General features: G+C 50.4%; 4 protein-coding genes across 4 annotated transcripts; 2 read left to right on the top strand and 2 right to left on the bottom strand.

The window, feature by feature from the left end:
- Positions 1–12,265: 12,265 nt before the first annotated feature.
- On the top strand, positions 12,266–12,548 carry CLAFUR5_14235 (uncharacterized protein; the record flags this gene model as incomplete). The annotated part of the gene is made up of 2 exons (XM_047913383.1): positions 12,266–12,329; positions 12,385–12,548. 2 exons carry the CDS (start codon positions 12,266–12,268, stop codon positions 12,546–12,548), a joined length of 228 nt encoding a protein of 75 aa, XP_047769357.1.
- Positions 12,549–13,581: 1,033 nt separating this feature from the next.
- CLAFUR5_14234 (uncharacterized protein) lies at positions 13,582–13,955 on the bottom strand (the record flags this gene model as incomplete). The annotated part of the gene is made up of 2 exons (XM_047913382.1): positions 13,582–13,642; positions 13,753–13,955. The coding sequence occupies 2 exons, from the start codon at positions 13,953–13,955 to the stop codon at positions 13,582–13,584; spliced, it is 264 nt and encodes an 87-aa protein (XP_047769353.1).
- Positions 13,956–14,287: 332 nt separating this feature from the next.
- CLAFUR5_14233 (FACT complex subunit spt16) lies at positions 14,288–17,371 on the top strand (the record flags this gene model as incomplete). The annotated part of the gene is made up of 1 exon (XM_047913381.1): positions 14,288–17,371. One exon carries the CDS (start codon positions 14,288–14,290, stop codon positions 17,369–17,371), a length of 3,084 nt encoding a protein of 1,027 aa, XP_047769480.1.
- Positions 17,372–18,743: 1,372 nt separating this feature from the next.
- Positions 18,744–20,690, bottom strand: CLAFUR5_14232 (Efflux pump vrtL; the record flags this gene model as incomplete). The annotated part of the gene is made up of 1 exon (XM_047913380.1): positions 18,744–20,690. One exon carries the CDS (start codon positions 20,688–20,690, stop codon positions 18,744–18,746), a length of 1,947 nt encoding a protein of 648 aa, XP_047769362.1.
- Between the last annotated feature and the right edge of the window lie 675 nt (positions 20,691–21,365).

The following is a 21,365-nucleotide window of genomic DNA, read 5'->3' as shown; positions in this document are numbered from 1 at the left end:
TCAGCACGTAGCGGCGGACGTCCTTCCAGGAATGCGGCCACCAGTAATACCTAGCGAGGAGCTTGTGGGTCTTGGCTACGCCTGGGTGACCCCCAGAGGCGGAGTCGTGGATGATTTGAAGAATCTCAGCTCGGATATTAGAGCCTTCGGGCTGCGGTACGTAAAGCTTCTTACGGAAGTAGACGACACCTTCCTGGAGCTCGCACTCGGACAGCGAGAAGCCCGGGAATGTCCTCGCGCCAGATCTAAGGGCCTGAACTAACTCTTGGGCGTCTATGTCGGCATCGTACGCTGTTCGTACTCGTGCCATGATGCCTTCGGGCTGCTCCTCATTATCAAACCCCTCAAAGTCTGATTCGGATGAGCCGTCGGTCGTTACTGAGCCCTCTTCATCGTCGTTCAAGTCCTCAGCGTCCGAGGCGTATTCTTCAGGCTCGGATTCATCGTCACTCTCGTCAAGGTAGGCAGGAGCGAGCACGAGAGTAGCAAAGGAAGCGGCGAGCGTAGGCTGGCCGTTCGATAGGTACTCTCGAAGCTCGGAAGAGAGGTTGTGCTCTTTGATGACTTGTTGCCCTGCGATTTGCCGGCCCCCTCTTCGATCAACTGGAGAGTCTCCAGGGCGGCGGGTAAGGGCGTCGGCCATCGAGTTGGCCTTGCCGGGCGTGTACGAGATCACGAAGTTGAACCGGGAGAGGAACTCGCTCCAGCGGGCCTGGCGACGATTGAGCAGCTTGCTCTTCATAAAGTAGACGAGGTTCTTATGGTCGGAGCTTACTTGGACGGGCATAGCAGAGCCTTCGAGCTCGGGGCGCCACTCTTCGAAAGCTTTGACGATGGCGAGAAGCTCCTTGTCGTAGATCTCGTAGTTACACTCCGTGGCGGTCAACTTCTTGGAGAGGAAGGCGACAGGTAACCAGGGGGATTCAGGCGAGCGGCGTTGTAGCAGGACACCGCCCACCACGCCGTCGGATGCGTCGGTCTCTACACGGGTCTCCAGTTCGAAATCGAAGTGCTGTAGAAGCGGGTTCTCAACAAACTTCGCTTTGAGCAAGTCAAAAGCCTCCTGGCATTCGTCGGTCCAGGCGAACTTCTCACCCTTGCGCGTGAGCTTCGTCAAAGGGCGTACCACGCCCGAAAATGCGTGGATGAAGCGGCGGTAGAAGTTGGCAAAGCCTAGGAAACCCTGGACCTCTTTGACGTTCGTAGGAGCATCCCATTCGACGATAGCGTCGATCTTCTCTTGGTCCATCTTGATGCCGTCTGCGGTAATGATCAAACCAAGGAACTTGACTTCGGTCTTCTCAAACTCGCACTTGTCGATATCGAGCTGCAAGCCGGCGTCTGCGAGCTTCTGAAGGACCTTACAGACGTGCTCGCGGTGCTCCTCCTTGGTCTCGCTGTAGACTAGGATGTCGTCGATGTAGGCAGTGCAGAACTGATCGAGGAACTCCTGAAGGATGTCGTTAATGAAGTTCTGGAAGGTACTAGGCCCGTTACAAACGCCGAAGGGCATAACGAGCGACTCGAACAGCCCGTAGCGAGTACGGAAGGCTGTGAGATACTCGTGTCCTTCTGCCATTCGTAACTTGTTGAACGCAGCGATGACATCGAGCTTGGTGAAGTACTTGGCCTTAGAGAGGCGCTCGAGCGTCTCCTGAATCAACGGTATTGGGTAGCGGTTCTTCTTTGTAACAGCGTTCAAGCCTCGGTAGTCTACGCAGAAGCGTAGACCACCGCCGGGCTTCTTGACGAACATGACGGGACTGCCAGCGCTGGAACGGCTCGCTCGAATGAACCCCTTCTTTAGGTTCTCTTCGAGGTATCTCTTGAGGACGATAAGCTCTTCTCGGGACATGGAATATAACGGTCCGAACGGTGTCTCTGCACCTTCTTCTAGCTCAATCTTGTGGTCGTGAGGGCGATGAGGAGGCAGCTCGTCTGCGGCTTTAGCATCGAATACGTGGAGGATGTGGTGTGCCCAAGGAGGGACCTTCGTAGCAGGGTCGGTAGGTGTACGCTTCTTGTCGAGCTTCTCGAGGGCGATGTCGATATCGCGGAGAGAGGCGGCGAAGACTTGAGCTTTGGGCTGCTTAGCAGCAGTGGTGAAGGCAGCGGCGTTCACCTGGAAGATCTTGGTATACTCAGGACCGCGCTGAGGCGGCGGAGAAGGCGGAGGTGCCGGAGGAACTTCTGGAGGGAAGCTGACAGTAAGGGAAGTCCAGTCGATGATAGGTCGGTGTCGTCTGAACCAGGGGAGGCCGAGGATAAACTTCTGATGCGGTAGGGACGTAAGGAAGCTGGTGATCGACATACGCTTGCCTCCGAGGGTGATTGACGTGTGTACAACATGAGTAATCTTACCAGTGGTAGTCTCCGTGCCGTCAAAGAGTTCAAGGGTGCGAGGGTACTTAAGTTCCTGGGGTTCGAGGTTGAGAGAGGTCGCGAGTTTATAGTCCATAAAAGACTCGCCTAGTGCGCCAGTGTCCATGAGAGTGAGATTGGAAGAAGAGAGTTTCTTTGAGCCGATATTTACATTCGTGACGAACGGTTTGCAAGCGTGGTCCTTGCCCGTCTCGTCGTACAGGTCTAGCTGTGCTGTATTGATCCTCAACTTCTTTCCTCTCTTCACTTTCGGTAAACGTTGTTCTTGGTCTTCATCGCGTCGATGAGGAAGACCTAGGCTTTTTCCTGCTCAGCGGGAGCAGCAGTAGCAGGCTCGATAGCGCCGACAGCGCCGCGAACCGGGTTGCGGGCGTTACGGGCAGCGAGCTGCGGACAGTTAGCTGCGATGTGGCCTGGACCGCCGCAGTAGGTGCAGAGTCCGGCCTGGCGACGGCGAAGCTTCTCTTCGGGAGTAAGCTTACCGTTAACGAGGCCCTGGACTCGAGGGACGGCGGCACCAGCGCTGAGATCCATAGCGTCACCTACAGAGACGGGAGGGAGAGCCGTAGGAGCGGCGGCGCCTAGTGGAGCAGCGAAGTGGCTTCCGGGACCACGAGGCTGACGACCTTGAGAACGGGAAGCGAGGAGAGAGGCGGTGTGTTTCATGTTGGAGTCGAGGCGCTGGCAGGTCTCGACGAGCTCACGGAAGCTCATAGCACCAACGTCCTTGTCCTCGAGGGCTCGAAGAAGCTCTGCTGACAAACCACGGCGGAGAGTGCTCTTCTTGGTCTCTTCGTTGTAGCCGGTGAACCCGATGTCGCGGTTGAAGGCCGCGAGGTACTCGGCGAAGCTCTTGTTCTTCTGGAGGAGGTTGTGGATGGCGTTCTGGGCGGTGGCTCTACGGTCTGGATCACCAAAGGCAGCACGGAGGTCCTGCATCAAGGTGAGGACGTCCGGGCAGCCGATAGTCTGCGTGGCGTTGTCGATGTAGTGTTGTACCTGAGCCGCGGCGTCTCCCCGAAGGAGGGAGAAGACGTACGTGACTTTGTCCTTCTCTTGCGGAAAGTGGTCGGCATTAGCCAACAGCTTGATGGTGAGCTGTGTCTCAAATGCCTCAAACTTGCTCTTGTTGCCGTCGAACTCGTCTGGGTCGTTGACCTTCTTGGAGAAGTGCTGGCGGCGGTTGTCGTCGGCGTGCGGGGCGAGGTTCTGGAAGGTGTTCACAATACCTTGAAGGTATGTTGCTTGGTTGTTTGCTTGCTCGACCTGCTGGGCGGTCTCGCGGAAAGAGGAGACGGTGCGGTTGATGAGAGCGTAGGCGGTGTCGGGGTTGGCGTTTGCCCAGGCACCGAAGGCAGCGGCGTTCGAGAAGGGGATGTCAGTCCACTCACTGAAGTGGAATGGAGTGTCTTGGTTGTCGAGGTTGACACCTCTATCGGTGGCGTGGTCACCCATGAGGATGACTCGAGTGGTTGACGGTTTGTTGGTCTTTTGTGATGTCAGGGCGAGAGCCTGGCCTGTGAGATGTAAGGGTGAAAGCGAGAATGCAGGTGCGAAGTGCAGATGCAAAAGGGCATGGTATGATTGCTACACAAAACAAAAGACGAAGAAAGCAAGAGAGGCCTGGGGAAGGCCAGATATTTATACGCGACCCTCGCGAGTACGTGTCCCCGCATCAACAGGGCTAACCCGTGCGAAGCCGCGCTCAGCAGCTTTGCTCAAAACCTTATTCCAACCTGCCCTACGATCCGAGTCTTCCACGTGCTTCAAGGTTTGGTAGAGGGGTGAATCTGGAGGGCTGGGTCCCGTAGTGAATGTTGCGGGGCATGTGATTCTTGGCGTTCACACACCAAGCTGGACTGTCACTTCTTGACGACTTCTGAGCGCTCTGAGACTCTTCTGTCCCCACCTTCTGTACACTCTGTGGGGAGACCATGACAAATACATTCTTCCTCGGCCTTCCTAAGGGCTTCCTAGCTAGTATACTGTATAGTAGATTCAATATTAGAACATTAAGACCTATATCACCTCTAGGCTAGTCCTTAAAGAAGTCTGTATATATGTGTTGTTTAACAGCTCTTATGTCTAGTTCCTAAAAGAGCTAGGCTTTAGCTATATTTTTAATATACCTAATAAATACTACTTCTTTACCCCTATTTATTAGCTTGTCACTTCTTACCTATTAAGGTCAGGATCTTGTGTCTATATAGATAGATATTTCATTAAGCTATTGTAGTGCCCTTTGGCCTATACAGCTATACTATCTTGTTTTCGTATATATAGAGGGGAAACCGTGTTAGTGAAAACCCCTCCTCCTTCCCGCCTGTCTTTTCCTCCTAGTTGTTGTCTTAATTTTCCCTTGTTAGGGGTACGCTAGTGTCATAGGCCTGCCCTAATGACTACCCTATCTGCTACCCCCTAGCTTCCGCCTCTTGTCTATCCACTCCTCCGTCTCGCTAGCGAGGCTAAACTACTAGAGGTATCCCTACTATAGTATCTACCGAGAGATTCGGCGAATGTTACCTTTGTCCCTAATGATTAACTTATAGTCTCTCCTTCCCGCTTAGTGCCTCCAATTTCCCCTGCCTCTCGCCTACTACGGGCATCGTAGTAGCATATGTTCTAGGTTTTGCGATAGGTAGCTACACTAGTAGGCTAGGCTATAGATGTCTAGTACGCGTCTTCTAAATAGGTAGTAGTAAGGTCATCCTCTTTTTGGCTTGTCCTATGTCCGGCCCCTCTCCGGTAGTAGCTTTCTATCTTATTCTTTACCTCCTAGATCGTAGTTTGTACTAGGTAACCTATCGTCCTTACCGCGTATTAAATTCTTATTCCCTAGATGTACTGGCCGATTAGTAGTATTCCTGTCTCTATTTCTACCGTGCTTATTAACGTTGTCTTATATACGCCTAGTACCCTACGTAGGTTACCTACCTATATCCTGTTTAGGGGTTGCTCTATCCGTTACGGGATCGGCTTGCCTACGCCTCCTGTTCCCTAAATCTATACCCCGTATAGCATAGCTAGTCTGACGATCGCCTTATACATTACTCTTGCCTTATCGAATATTGCTACCTATATAGATGCCGTAAGTCTCTTTATTAAGGCTTCGTTAACTTGTACTCGACTCTAGGCTTTCTTAACCTATACATTCTAGCTTAGCTTCGGGTCGAGCTAGATCTCTAGTACTCGTAGCTCCGCTAATAGCTTTGTCTCGTAGCCTTGGATTCTTACCGCCGCCTTTATGTTATAGTGTGTTCTCGCTTTACTAAAGTGTATAAGTTAGTACTTTTTAGGGGCGAACTGGGCACTATGCTTCTTTGCCTACTCCTCGTATTTCTTATACCTATCTTCGAGGAGGCGATAGTTCTCTTCTGTCGAGTCTGACTAGGCTAGGATGTTTATGTCGTCTACGAACCCCGATGCTAAGGTTTATAGAGAGGTGAGTAGGGCGATTAGATCAGACATAAATATCAGAAACAGGATAGGGGAGAGAGTAGATCCCTAAGGTATTCTAGTCTCTGCCTTTACCGGGTCGGACGTGTACCTTCCTAGGACTAGGTATGTCGTCCGTTCCTAGAGAAAGGAGTAGACGAACGTCGTTACCTACCGGGGGATGCCTTTCTACTATAGGATATGTATTAGCCTTTAGTATAAGACGTTGTCGAAGGCTCCTACGATGTCGAGGGATAGTAAGGACGCCGCTCGGTTCCTACCGTAGTACTAGAGGGTCTGAATTTGCTCCGTAATTAGCTCTATTACTATTAGTGTCGATCGCTAGCTTCTTCCCCCTATCTATATTACTAGGAGTACGTGGTTGTCCTCGGCTAGCTACGTAAGTCTCTAGGCTACTATCTTTTCTAGGACCTTCCCTATCGTATTTAGAAGTACTATTAGTCTATACGACTTAGGCTAAGTATAGTCTTCCTTCTATAGCTTACGTAGCACTACTATTATAGACTCTCTATACGGCTTCGGGTAATACCCTAGCCGTAGGCACGCGGTAAACAGGTTTACTAGGCTCGGCGCGATCTCTTCTCTATACTCTTTTAGCAGTACGTTTGGTATCCTATCTAGGCCTAGGGCTTTTCGTCCTTTTAGCTTACTTATAACTCCTGTTACTATATTAGAGCTAACCGCCTAATCTATGTCTAGGGGTTCCGAGTATATGCTCGGGTCGATGTCCGTAAGGTCTGCCTCTACTTACGTCGAAAAGAAATAGTCGGCTAACGCTTTTGCCTTGCCCCGGGGCGTAGCCTAGTAAGGAAGGAGTTGTATTTAGTAAGCTAGCTACGAGATAAGGTGACAAGTCTTAACCGCGCTTTCCTACTTATCTAGTACTACCGTATAGCCTCGTTTCGAGAGGTTAGCCCGGAGCAAAAGCTTCCCTCTACGCCCTCCCTCCCTATTTACTCCTTAAGCTAATATCTACCTCTATAGGCCTAAGCCCTTTAGTGCTCTCTATTGACCGACATACGCATCCGTCCTCTCGGGCTATATAGACAGTATTAGCCGTCGCTACTAGTATATACTACGCCCTAGGTTTTGACGCCCTTCGCGTTACCGTAGCCTATCTCTAGAAAGCGGCCGTCTATACCTCGTAGGTTTGCTCGGGGCACACACTACGCCGGGTAGCGTACTCCTTACGTTTCTACCTACTAACTAATATGAAGTTCCTTATTACCCTGCCCTCGATCCTCCCCGATTATAGAACTAATCTACTTGTATTATACGTCTTTTCCCCGTCCTAATAGCCGTCTTTTCCTTGCTTAGGCTATCGTCTTTTCCTCGTCGTAATCTACTATATTAGACTAGATACGTTATGTAGCGGGATAGGTAGTGCCTTAGGCAAAACCCTCGTTCCTATACCGGGTGTTTAATAGGCCCTTATAGGCTTCGTCGCGTGTCTACCTACCCACCGTATTGCCCGCTAGTAAACACTAGATTGTTTCGTAGTCCGCTCGACGCCGTTATATAGTCCGCTTAGTTGTTGTTCTATAGTCCGCTCGTCTAATGTTCGTCGCTTAGCCCGCTCGGTTTACGGTCTCCGGAGGTAAAAATTCTATACTTATACTAGAGGTGTCCTGTCGAGCGTATAGGCCACGGTTCCGCGCCCTTCTTACACGTAGAAAGAAGAGGGACTCGCTCCCGACACGAGTACACGCTCGTCGGATAGTTTTTATACCCGTTTTGCTAGTAGTCCTCTGTTCGCCGCGGCTTCGCCTACGTTACGCGCCCGTCGCGCCTACGACGCTCTAGCGTAAGAATACTTGGCTCTCTCGTAGCTAGACGAGAGGTTCGTAGCCGACACTACGTATAGGTAATTCTCGTCGTCGACCCTTATGTCTATATAGACAATAGCTTTATATCCCTAAACTTTCAAATGGTTAATAGTCGGTTTGATACTATTAAAAGCCTTATCTAGTGAAACCTTAAACCTATCGTAATCTAGGCCATTTAGTAGTTTGTTCCTTATATAAGTTTGGGCCTCTAGTACTTTAGGCCAAAATTCAACCGGCATTTTAGCCTCTTTAAGCATTGCCCTTATAGAGTCCTCTAAGGTTTGTATTGACCTCTTAACTAGTCTATTCTATAGAGAGTTGTATGCCTTAGTCGGCTCGAGCCTAATCCCTAAATCCTTCTCCTACTACTTTACTAATGTAATAAGTTCTTTTGTATTGTTAAGCCTTACTGCTTTTAGCTACGCTAATACTTTCCTCTCTACTTTAATCTTCTAGTTCTAGAGAGCAACTAGAGTATCTTCTCTTTTCTTAAGAGGAAAGGTCCACTTCTTCCTAGAGAAGTTGTTAACAATCTTAAGCTAGTATTTGAATCCTAGTCTTAAGATTAGTAGTAGGCCACATATATTAATAGATACAAGGGCAAGTCTTTCAGGTCTTCTCTCTATAACTTTGCCTTTGTACTTCTTTATCTTTGCTATTGAACATACTCTGTACTAGTGAAAGCTATCCTTAGGGATAGGAATAGGTTCTTTTAAGTCTGTTACCTTATAAAGATTCTAGAGCAAATTCTTCCTAAAGTGTATAAATCTTCTATACTAAAGCTCCTACTACTTCAGGTCGGTCTCTAATTAAGCAGTTATAAAGGCATTCTCTATTAGTAGTGTATATAATAAGTAATGTGCCCGTTCTTGTAGGAGAGGAGAAATCTTATTAATAAATAGAACCCCCCTAAGGAGCTTTGTCTAGACAATAGTCTTACTAGAGGGAGAAACAAGAGAAAATAATAGAGGTTGAACACTAAACTGCTTGCTAAACTAGTTCTATAAAACCAGGTTTACTCCTAGCTTAGGTATAAGTAGGACATCTTCTAAAACAACTTTTCTACTAGCTCTCCTACTCATCTCTACATTCCTAATATAAGTGGCTAATAAAAACCCACCTCCTACTTTGATCTATTTCCTCCTTATTAAGGGAGTTATAGATCTAAAGAGGTAGCTTTAGTCAGTTATATAGGATAAAGTATAGGAGTTAAGTAACTACTCTAACGAGGGGAACTTGCCTTAGACTTCTATAGTTGAGTGAGCCACTTCATCATACTCATCATTATTATTAGACATTGTCTCTAGGGATGAGCTGCATGAGTCACGTGACTCTTAGGCGGAAAACCCTTTTCTAGTCTTCTTTACTTTAGAGGTATAAGACTAGGCCTAGTTCTTCTAGAGCGACAGTATATTAGAGCTGAGTTTATTTACCATTTTCTTAAGTTCTTCTATAGAGGACTTCTCTCTTAGTGTCCTCCTTAAAGTAGGTAGTAGAGTTCTCTTCTTCTTAACATATATTATATTCTAGGAAGATAGTAGTTAGGAATGAGATCTAAGGACCTTTCTTGCCTTAGGCAGACTAGGGCAGTCCTTAATTAGATGATCCTTCTTATAGAGAAGGTAGGAGAGTGGTCTTACTAGACCTAAGGGCTTGACCTAGGTGGCTACTATGCTATACTTAGCCTTAGAGGGATCTAACCTGGCTTCTTAAGCTTTAAGGATCTTTAAGGTCCTTTTATGATCTATCTTTAGCTAAGCCATAATAGTATCCCTAGTTATATAGTAGCTAGGTAGCAGTGAGCTTAAGAGCTAGGTTATCCTTATATTAGCTTTCCTGTAATGCTAACCCTCTAGGTCAACATTAGCAATCCTTTTTCTAAGAGAAACCAGGTGTGTCTATATAGATCTAATAGTGAACTCTTTACTTATCTTAAAGGTCACAAATTGCTTTATAAGCTTATATATATAGGTTAGTAGCACCTAGCTATACTTATTCTAGAGATATACCCACTTCTTAGTAGCTCTTCTAGATTTATATAAGCCCTTAAGCTCAAATTCATCTTCTTCTATGATCCTACTAAGGATACTGAAGTTGTATACTACATTATGTCCTATCTATATTAGCGGAGGATCTCTTTAGTTATAGCCTCTTCTTAGAGTTTCAGAGTCTTGCCCTTAATGTTGTCAAAAGACACTTCTATTAGGTTATTAATTGTAAAGAATACTAATTAGCTCTCTATCTTATATCTCTAAAGGTTGAACTATCTCTTCTAATTGTCCCTCCTAAGAATTAGGATTTTGCCTCCCTTCTCCTCTGTCTTCTCTTAGTATAAATCTATAATAGATTAGATATAATAAAACAAGGTGTGTATGTTCCAAAGTGGTAGCTTAGATCCTGCTAAGGCTTCTAGTATAGAATAGGAAAGTTCGTAGGTGTAGATACTAAGGCCTACTTAGTTAAGTAAAGAAGGAGCGGTATAAGGTCTCGGGGCTAGGATATAGGTCTGTCTCTCCTAGTAGAGCTTCAAATGACTTACTTAAAGTCCTTCTTAATAGTATCTCGATATAGTTCTACCTATAGAGTATCTTCAAGGTATTAGCTTTAAGTAAGCCGTATAGAGTCCTTATCTAGGTTACCTATTACTTAGTATCGAACTAAGCTCCTTAATAGGATAGACGGGGTAGACTTCTAATTCCTAGATGTTTTCTGCTACGATAGTAAGGGATATAAGTAACCTGTACTAATATAGGTTGCTCTTATTCCTATATAAACCCGGGCTTATAACCTATTAAATAGGTACGGGTAGATAGTAGCGGAGTGGAGTAAGAGATCAATTTTCAACCGACTAATAGCACGAGCATATAGCAATATAATAGGAACCAATATGTTGATTATGTTAGATGTCTATCTAAGCTAAAGGGGAGAGAAGGTATCTCCCTACAAGCTGAGTCATCGTAGATGCCTCAGGCTGCCAGATCACTTCCTGATTGTTGACTCCCTTTGAGATGCTACATCTTAATAGATATTATAGTAGATCCTTTACTATACCTATATTAGCTAAAGGCCGCTCTCGCGTGCCTATAGATAGCCCTTTGCTCTCTCTAATGTTAGATGTAATAACCTACGAACGTTGATAATCGAAACCTGCCTAGAGACTTAATAGTAATAACTTACAAAGTCGAGCTCCTCCAATTCGTCCCTCGTGTATTTGTGTCCGATATGGGCTTCGATATCTCGACGCAAGTAGTCCTAGTCGTTCTTAAGAGTCTTTACTGTAATCTTATCGGACAGCGACCCTTTCATCCGCTAAGCATTCCATATGAGGAACGCTTCGATCTGGTTTAGAGACGGGGCAGTCCTATAAGGGTTCGACCCTTCGGGTGCTAGGATTCTAGCCACTTCCGTGTAGAACCTACATGCGTTATGCTAGTACGATTCGGTCGGATATGTACGATTAGCACACCTGATCCAATCTCTCCTTTGGCGGTTCATTCGCTCCCGTTAACCGGGCGAGCAGTGTAGACCGACCGCCCGCCTGGCTCGCTGGGAGCGATGGATAAGCTCGGCTGGGGTAGGCATCGAGGTGCAAAAGACTTCCCTACAACAGTAGAGCTACGGCAGTATAGAAGACGGGACGACATGATCTTATAGTACGGAGCCGGCCTGATAGCGAGTGCCCGGTAACCTCTTGCACAGTGGTGCGTGCATTTGCACAAGACCCAGCTATCGCGTCCGGTATCGATCGTACAGCATGTGCTGAAAGCTACACAGCTCGTTCCAAATCCGGGTTCCTGGAATCGAAAATGCAGCTCCGTCAAGGCCAATGACAGGAACCCGTTGGTATCACATAGGGTGAAGTGCATCAGCACCGGGCAGAGCGGACGGGGTTCCTCGCTTTCGTTGGCCTGTGGTCGCATGTGCTGCATGAAACAATTTGAGCATTCATATCTGTAAGTTTTCTCTGGTAGCGACGTCGATGCCAACACATCTGTTGAAGTTGTCTTTGTACAGCTTCGTCGTTGACTTGGATGGTCGCATGCATGCGGGTCTTGGTGCAGAAAGGAATATATTGAGCTCAATCGCTGGCGTGTTCGGTGGTAGTCTTTGGTTGAATGGCAGGGTCATTCAATCATCCTTGCAATTGTATCGGAGCTGGACAAGAGTCGGGGGCTCGGAGTAAGAAGGGAGTATGTGTGTATTCGCTCGGTGCCCAGGTTGATCTTTTCGGCCAGTGGTGATCTGATCGCTTCGGGAGTGGTGTAAGTCATGGCCAGCTGTCACAGCTGGTGTAAATGGTAGTGAATCGATGCTAGACAGGTAGAAATAGGCGCCTGTGTCGAGCTCATGGTATGAAGACGTCTCGTAAGGTATACTAAGGCATCCATGCATCCACAACGTCTAAGCGCGTAGCACTACCAAAGTATAGCAGTCCGTCATGACGCCCACTACGCACCTCGAGGGCACGCGAGCATCATGATGAGCGAATGTGCCAATGGCCAGTAGATGTAGGATTAGTATCGTTGGCATGACCTCTGCGAAATCGTACTGGCACTGTCGTTCGTGGTACATCAAGTTCAATACGCATAAGACAGATCAAGATGCCAAACCCAAACACCGGCGCAGTGAACCCAGTGCTCGAGCCAGAGGCTTTGCCCGAGAATGGTAGGTCTGAAGCTACCGAGCTTCTACAGTATGTTAGCTAACCGTTGACTCCCAGCCAACGTCCCAGTCAATGACGTGAAGGGCAGCTCGCCAGAGGGCAAGTACGGCGACAAGAACAACAAGAAGACCGAGGGCGGACGCGAGAACCAAGAACAGACCCGCAAAGCAAAGAGCTCGAAGAATAACAATGTGGGAGATGATACAAGTGCAAAGAAGTAAAGCCGAAAGATTGAGAGCGAAGAAGATTCCATAGCTGGAGTGGGTGTCATCCAAGATCTAAGAGCTGGGTATCATGTAAGAACAATCTCGTATCCATTCTTGGGTATCTTGACAGCTTCGTCGTCCATGCCGTACTTGCGTCGCAAGACTTCGAAGACGATCAGGCCAGCGCTCGTCGAGGGAGTTTGGCGGAGTGTGGTCATCAGGAAGCCGTTGTACAGATATCGCCGCAGACCGCCGTTCCGCCGAGCCATGATCAGACACTGCTTCAAAGTCTTTCGATATGCTGCGGCGTAGAGTCTCAGTGCCTTGGTCTTCCGCTCTCCAGGTCTGTGGTAGTCGTGGGCATCGATCCAGGTAAGTCGACCATAGTGCAGCTCTTGGATCTTGCTGAGTGGGTGCTGGACCAAAGCCTGTGAGACGGTGGCCGCGACTCCGGCGAGCAAGAGGAAGGTAGGCTCAACCATATAGTGTGGTCGGATTTCTGCCGGTCCATACGTTGCATGTTGTGTCTTGATAGACTGCTGCTGGTATGGTGAGAGCTTGGTCCACGATCCGTAAGAAATGCTGACGAACTCATAGAATGCCTGTGACTTGACCGTCTCGAAAGTGGTAAAGAATACACCTGCACCGAGAGCATCACGGAATAGCGATAGGGTCCAGCCGGCAAAGACACCTCGTGCACCGATCTCGTGCACCTTGCGCCAGCCATAGTGCCACATGTTGCGGTACTTGCCCTGGGTCATCTCAGAAGACTGGAAGCGGACTTGTAATGCATCAAGAGGTGCCGCGAGCACCGACTGGATGGATCCAGCCACCACACCTGCGGTGAAGCAGGTGCCAGGGGTAGGAGGTGGGTACGGTCGCTTCGAGGCCAGGGACGAAGGCTCATGGATCGTGTTCAGGGTCTGCAGGTAGGCAGTATATAGCACTGCACCGACAGCAGTGTTCGCGATCAAAGGTGGCAAGACCTGGTTGGGGATGAAGCTCCACCCGTGCTGTCGAACGGCACTAGCGAGCAACATTGGTGAAGTCATTCGCCATGACCAGGCCTCCCCCGCTTGTACTGCTGGGCTGATGGCGCGAGCATAGCCCTTGGAAGGTGTTAGTGGTGATATAGCTGGATCATTCAAGGAGTGCATACCATATAACTACAATACTGTCAGATCCGAGTGTTGGAAAGGGATAGGTGCGCACCACTCACTCTATTCGAGGCCTGAAAAATGCCTTGATGGGAGCTCTGAAATAAAAAGTAAGAAGACGGGCGCTCAAGGCACGGATGGTAGCCGCCGTGAAGCCCGTCGAGGCATGCTCTTTCCTCTTCTTGTGCTTGTGTTGAGCGTTGATCTGTCCGCCTTCGCGGAGCGCAGCGTCTCGCGTGTCGCCATCGATGCTGCCGCTGCTCATTGCCGAGCTAGATCGTACGTGCAGTGTCGTATCATCGTATCATCGTAGTGCGGTCACATGCAAGAAGAAGTGAATGTAACAGTGAAGAGAACGAGGGAAGGAGTCAGTCGATGCTTCAAGATATGGCCCCACAGCTCTTTCCGCTCCAGATCAGGCTTAGCGTGCACGTCCCCGCTCTGATCGCTGCCTCCAGCTCGTGTCGCGTTCGCGCGTCGCACCTCTGCACTTCTACTTTGCACTCTCCCTCTCAGCGCTCCATCTTCCTTACATCCACCCTCGCCGTACGGCAACCTCGAGCGACTCTTCCACCAACCCATCAGTTCGGCGACACGATGGCGGAAGAAGTGTCAATCGACAAGGCGGCGTTCCACAATCGCCTGTCTGGCCTGATCACACAATGGAAGGCCGACAAGCGCAGTGGCAACAGTGTCTTTGGGGATGTCGGCAGCATCGCTGTCTGCATGGGAAAGAGCGATGAATCCCAAGGCTTCCACAAGGCAAATGGCCTGCAGTTCTGGCTGCTGGGCTACGAGTTTCCAGCGACGCTTTTCGTCATCACCATGGAGGCCATGTATATTGTGACCACCAAGAAGAAGGCGACATATCTCGAGGCGCTCAAAGACGGCAAGACACCCGTCGAGATCATTGTACGAGGAAAGGACGCCGAGGAGAACGCGAAACAGTTCGAGAAGATCAACGAGACGATCAAGAACGCTGGCAAGAAGGTCGGCACCATCACCAAGGAGTCATCGACTGGTCCTTTCATGGCAGAGTGGAAGACAGCGTTCGCCGAGATCAGCAAGGACGTCGAGGAGTTCGATGTCAGTGTGGCTCTTTCTACCGTCATGGCTGTCAAGGACGAGAACGAACTCAAGGCGATCAGAAACGCCGCGAGTGCTTCTGCCTACGTCATGAAGGACTACTTTGTCGAGACCATGTCAGACATTCTGGACAAGGAGAAGAAGATCACACACAAGGCATTCTCGGACAAGGTTGCGAACAAGCTGGATGACGAGAAGTTCTTCAGGGCTCTCAAGGGCGTGGGCAAGTTTGATGCCATGCAACTCGACTGGTCCGTTAGTCCCACAGTGCAGAGTGGCGGCAACTTCGACTTGAAACTGGCCACTGAGCCAGATGACAACAACCTCCACCAACCGGGTGTCATTATCTCCGCTCTTGGTCTGCGATATCAGACGTACGCATCGATGATTGCCAGAACATACCTTGTGGAGCCCAACAAGACGCAGGAGAGCATGTACAAGCTGCTCTTGACTGTGCACGATACTGTGATCAAGGAGTTGCGAGAAGGCGTACAGGCGAAGGACGTCTACAACAAGGCGGTTGCAGTCGTCAAGGCGAAGAAGCCAGAGCTGGTTGACAACTTTTTCAAATCAGTGGGCGCTGGTATCGGAATTGAGGCCAAGGACAACACTCTCAACTTGAACGCGAAGAACACCCGCCAGCTCAAGGACGGCATGACGTTCTCGATCACAACCGGCTTCTCAAACCTCGAGAACCCTACCGCGAAAGACAAGAAGCGCGACGGCACATACTCACTCTTGCTGAGCGACACCGTCCGCGTTACCAGCAGTTCCGAGGCCTACTGCTTCACCAAAGATGCGCCTCGCGATATGGAGAGCGCTTCTTTCTTCTTCAATGATGACGAGGAGGAGGAGAAGAAGCCGAAGCCAAAGAAGGATGCACGAGTTGGAGCTGTGGCACAATCGAACATCACCAAGCACCGTCTCCGAGGCCAGGGCGGGGTGACACAGAACGAGGAGAAAGAGGCTGCACGAAGAGAACATCAGAAAGAGCTGCACGCGAAGAAGCAGAGCGATGGTCTCGAGAAGTACACCGAAGGTCACGGCAACTTGAATGGCACCGAGGAAAAGAAGTTCAAGCGCTTCGAGTCGTACAAGCGCGACAATCAGCTCCCATCCAAGGTGAAAGATCTCACGGTGATGGTTGACCAGAAAGCGTCCACGGTTATCCTTCCCATCATGGGTCGTCCTGTGCCCTTCCACATCAACACCATCAAGAACGCGACAACGAGCACAGAAGGCGGGTTCTGCTACCTGCGAATAAACTTCTTGTCGCCAGGTCAGGGTGTTGGCAGAAAGGATGACCAGCCTTTCGAGGATCCAAGTGCACAGTTCATCCGATCGCTCACATTCCGAAGCCAGTCGAACCAGCGCATGGAGGACATTCAGAACCAGATCACCGACATGAAGAAGGCGGCAAACCGCAAGGAGCAAGAGAAGAAGGATATGGAGGATGTTGTCGAGCAAGACAAACTCGTGGAGATTCGCAACCGCCGACCATACAGACTGGATAACATCTACATGCGGCCGGCTGTTGAGAGCAAGCGCGTTGGTGGTTCTGTCGAGATCCACCAGAACGGTCTCCGCTACAACCACATGGGCAGCCAGAGGATCGACGTTCTCTTCAGCAACATCAAGCACTTGTTCTTCCAGCCTTGCGTTGGTGAGCTGATCGTTATCATCCACATTCACTTGATCAATCCGATCATCATTGGCAAGAGGAAGACAAAGGATGTGCAGTTCTACCGCGAGGCGACGGAGATGCAGTTCGACGAGACGGGCAACCGTAAGCGCAAGCACAGATACGGTGACGAAGAAGAGTTCGAAGCAGAACAAGAAGAGAAGCGTAGACGTGCGCAACTCGACAAGGAGTTCAAGAACTTTGCAGAGAAGATCTCGGACGCTGGCAAGAATGAGGGTCTGCAGGTCGACATTCCCTTCCGCGACCTGGGCTTCAATGGTGTGCCCAGTAGAAGTTCCGTCACCATCCAACCTACCACGGACTGCTTGATTCAGGTCACAGAACCACCATTCATGGTCATCACACTTAACGACATTGAGATTGTGCATCTCGAACGAGTGCAGTTCGGTCTGAAGCAGTTCGACATGGTCATTGTCTACAAAGACTTTACCAAGCCACCAACACACATCAATACCATTCCCGTCGAGTCTCTGGACAGTGTACGCGACTGGCTGGACAGTGTCGATATCCCCTTCACCGAAGGTCCGCTGAACCTGAACTGGGCTACCATCATGAAGACCGTCATTCAGGACCCTCATACATTTTTCGCAGATGGTGGCTGGTCATTCCTCGGTGATGAGTCTGACAACGAGGGGAGTGAGGAAGAGAGTGAAGAGTCTGCCTTCGAGGTGTCGGAAGAGGAGCTTGCCTCTGCCTCAGAGAGCGAGGACGAGTCTGACTTCGATGATGATGCCTCCGCGGACGCCTCAGATGAGGAGGTCAGCGAAGAGGATGAGGGCGAGGACTGGGACGAGCTTGAGAAGAAGGCTGCCAGGAAGGATCGAGATGGAGGTCTCGAGGATGAGGACAGTAGGAAGAAGAAGGCTCCTGCTAAGGCCAAGGGCAAGAAGTAGTTTTCCTCCACAGAGCCTTACACACCGCAGACGAGATCGCGGACTACTCCAAAGGGCCGGTCGAAGGCGAAGTCAACGGCCAAAACGAAGGCCAAGACGAAAGCACAACCGAAAGCAAAACCAAAACCAAAACCAAAACCAAAACCGAAGGCAAAAGCAAAGGCACAAGCGAAGTCAGGAACCTCCGGAACGGATATCAACATGTCTGACGTATGCGACGACGACGATGTCGAGCAAATAGATTCGACGCTCGCTGCTGCTAATGCTCCTTCGTCAGGCGAGGAAGATGCTGAACACGAAAGCGATGATGAGGGAGAAGCAGCCAACGACAGCGCTGTCGTCTCGTCAGCCTTTACCGGGCCAACCACTCCACACCCTCTCCCTCTGTACACTCCGCCCAAGCCGCTTTCATATCGCTAAGTCGACGGCAAGTACTATGTCATGGCGAAGGAAGATTGAATTTCTTGATGTGCGTTCTTGGAACAAGCGGGCGTTTGATTGCTACAAAATGATATCACAGAGAGTGTACGTTATTGGAGTAGGAGTATAGTAGCGTTTCTTGACGAAGCGAACAAAAAACGAGAAAGTAGCCTTGACATCTTCTGTCCCATTCCATTACCTCGTGACATTCTCCGCCCTCCCCTCGCAAGCCGTCTCGCCTACGGCACCCGTGGTCACCAACAACGCCGCACTCGCAACCACTCCCCATTCCAACAGCACCACCGGTCGGCGTCCTTCACGCCGTCCACCGACACAGTCAACGCAGTATGCGAGGCAGCAACCACGAAAAGCTTGTTCTAGCAAGCTACAGCAGACTGGGCAGTGAAGTCCACGAATAGTCTTCTTGTCAGACTCTGCAATCCTGCATCGCTGATTTGAGCATGAGATCACCTAGCATGACAACCGAGAACTATTATCATGCAGGCTAGCTACGCCGGTTCGGCATCCCACCTGGCCACTATTTCTCCTTCTGCTAAGCCCGTCTGCGGTACCCTGCGGTCATACGCCTATGTTATCATGTGGCGGATGGCTGAACGCCTCGTGGGACGTTACGGTGCTACGCGCCTCACGTGCCTCGCGTGCGCCATGTGGTATCTTGTGGAAGGTGTTCCGGAGACAAAGAGAATGGTGGATTTGGTGGAAGGCTTGGTGAGGACTTCAGTGGTACGGTGGGAGATGTTCTCGTATATTTGTAGGGGGGTAGTGCCATTGGTATGTACAATGCTGTCGTTATGAATACTCTAAGGGGTATGAGATACGAAAATGTCGCTGCGTTGAATGCCTCGCGTGCAGTCGTGATGATGATGATGCTTCCGCCGAACGCCATCGCTTCCCAAACAAAATGAAGAACGTCAAAGATAGGGACGGGGTCTCAGCCAGCAGCAAAAGTCGACTTCTTCCTCAACCTCTCCCCGTACCACCACAGAATCAACGGACTCGGGAATCCTACTGCCACACCGACGAATCCCAGTGTTGTATTTCCCCATCCATAGCCTAATGCATTGTACATGTACGGCGCGAACAGCGGGAACGCAAATCCACCCAAGGACCTGAAGACCGCCGTCGCCGCGATAGCAGATGCAGCGTAGCGAGTATAACTGTCCACGAGGTACGTCTGACAATTCTGAAACACAAGTTGATTCCCCGCCGCGAAAATCGCCGTCCCAATGTTCGGTCCAATCCAGTGGGTATGGTACTGTGCAGTCCATCCGTAGATGAACAAGCCGACCGGGACCATCACCGCCCCGGGAAACATTAGCGGTACCCGGAACTCCGACCTTCCAGTATCGTTGTTCTTGGCCATGAGGCTTTTGTAGATTTTATCCGCGAACTTGGCGGCGATTTGGGTTCCGATGAAGAAGCCTAGACCTAGAGAGATGTAGTTCAACCCGGCGATGCCTTTATTCGTTTGGCCGTAGACCTGTGCCCAGACTCGTGGGAATGAGGCGAGGACGAGGTAGAGGACGCCGTAGACGTAGAAGATGTAGAGGCTGAGGACTTGGACGATGGGTTGGGTGAAGAGGAGAATGAAGGGCCGTTTAAAGGCCACGCTGCAGTGGTTCAGGAACGTTCGGGATGGGTTATCGAATTCCGTGTGGAGGTCTTTGTTCCCGGTGATTTTGATGAGGAGTTTCTTTTTCTTCGCTAGGATGGCGGCTGCGTAAGTTTCCTGTAGGAAGAACATCCCCAGGACTTGGATGAATGCCGCGGCGATGGACGTGGACCAGAAGACCCAGCGCCAGGTGGAGTACTCAGCGATGAAGCCTCCTGCGATGGGACCTATCGCGGGACCGAGGAGGGGCATGAGGGAGTAGAGGGCCATGGCGCGACCTCTTTCAGTCGGAAGCCAGAGGTCTGCTAGGACTCCTCCGCCGACACCCAAGGGAGCGCTTCCGCCTAGACCGGAGAGGAAGCGGAAGGCGATAAGTTCGCCGGAGTTACGGGAGAAGCCGCCGGCGAGGTTGAAGATCATGTAGAAGAGGTTGCTGAGCTGGAGGACGACGCTGCGGCCGAAGAGCTCTGAGAGGGGACCGAGGAAGAGAGGACCGATTGCGAAACCAAGGATGAAGATTGACATGCCCATTTCGACTTCCAGGTCGGATTGAATGTGGAGATCGGCTTGGACGTTTCGTAGGCCTGGGGCGATCATGGAGCTGGAGACGGGGGCGATGAAGGTGAAGAGGGAGACTGTAATGGTTGCGAGCCATCTTCTCCGATTCGCCCAGTTCTTGGGATTGGCTGGATCGTCAGGACCATCCCAGGTGACGAGGTTGAGATCTTTCTCTTTCGTTGATTTCGTCGATGGACCACGCTTGAGAGTACCGTTTCTGCCCATGTTGTTCGAGGTACCGCGGGTGAGTGATGGACGCCCACCTTGTTGCTCAGGCTTGCAACCTTCGCCGACATGTTGTTCGTCGTCCCAGTCCTCTTCCTCTTCGAATGCTTCCTCTTCGGCGACTTGGTAATCGTGGACGGCACCGGCGTAGTAGTCGAGGTCTGAGACGATTAGGTGGAGGTCGACGATGCTTTCTCTAGGGATGCTCCGTTGAGAGCGTTGAGAGAGGCCACGCTGGTTGGCAGCTTGTCCTTCTCGATACCATTGTGGAGGGCTTCTGGTTCTTGTATTCTGGGTCTTGATAGGTTCAAACTCTCCCGAGAGCCAGGGAAATTCATCATTCGTGACCGGTCGAAGTCGAGCCTGTTCAACTTCTTCTAATGGTGGTGGTTGTTGTAGGTCATAAGAGTCTCCTGTATAGCCAGTATAACGACTGTTCCAGGACTTGGCCGTCCCAACAGTACTTCGCGGCGTCTGCGACATGACGACTCGGCAGACCCACGACTACGAAAGCGAAGGAAATGGCAGAAAGAGGCCTCTCACCTTGGAGCTACGCAACAGTCGTGTATATGTCGCTGCCGCCTCTTCCTTACCCGGACAGCACGTTTCTCAGCACCGATCCACGCTGCGGCGTCTCACCAGAGCACGACAGTAGTGTGCCGTGCGCACGCGATGTGCCTCCATCCTGTTGGGTAACGATAGAATGACTTGCCAGATGCGTGAGAAAAGCGGCAAGGGGCCCAGTCGCAGTCGCATGGCTTGGCATGAGCTATGCAGTTTTGGAGATCAACGCCATACTATATGCAGTGTCTGCGATAGGATCAGCTATTTGTGGCCATGTTTGGTTGTTCTGACTGGACAGCGCAGATCCAGCAGCAAGGATCTTGGGGAGCCGAAGCATGTTCTGTCGCTAGCACAGCTCTTGTAGCATCATCTCCGCAGAAGCTGCTTCGCACAGAACATGTTTGGAAGCTGTCAGTGGCTTGTGATGAAGATGACACGAGCCATGTAATGCGAGCGGTCTTCCCGTTTTGGCGTTGCGCCCGTTGCGTTGCTGGCTGCGGATGGCGTTGCTTGCGTGCTGTCGCGAGTGTAGCCGTGTTCGGTAGTCAGAACGTCGCATGGCGGAACAATAGTCGCATGGTAATACAGCAAGGA

Source organism: Fulvia fulva, chromosome 13, assembly GCF_020509005.1.
Source record: "Fulvia fulva chromosome 13, complete sequence".
Taxonomy (NCBI): Eukaryota; Fungi; Ascomycota; class Dothideomycetes; order Mycosphaerellales; family Mycosphaerellaceae; genus Fulvia; species Fulvia fulva.
The sequence above is the reverse complement of the archived record's forward strand: the minus strand, read 5'-3'. Positions and strand labels throughout refer to the sequence as shown.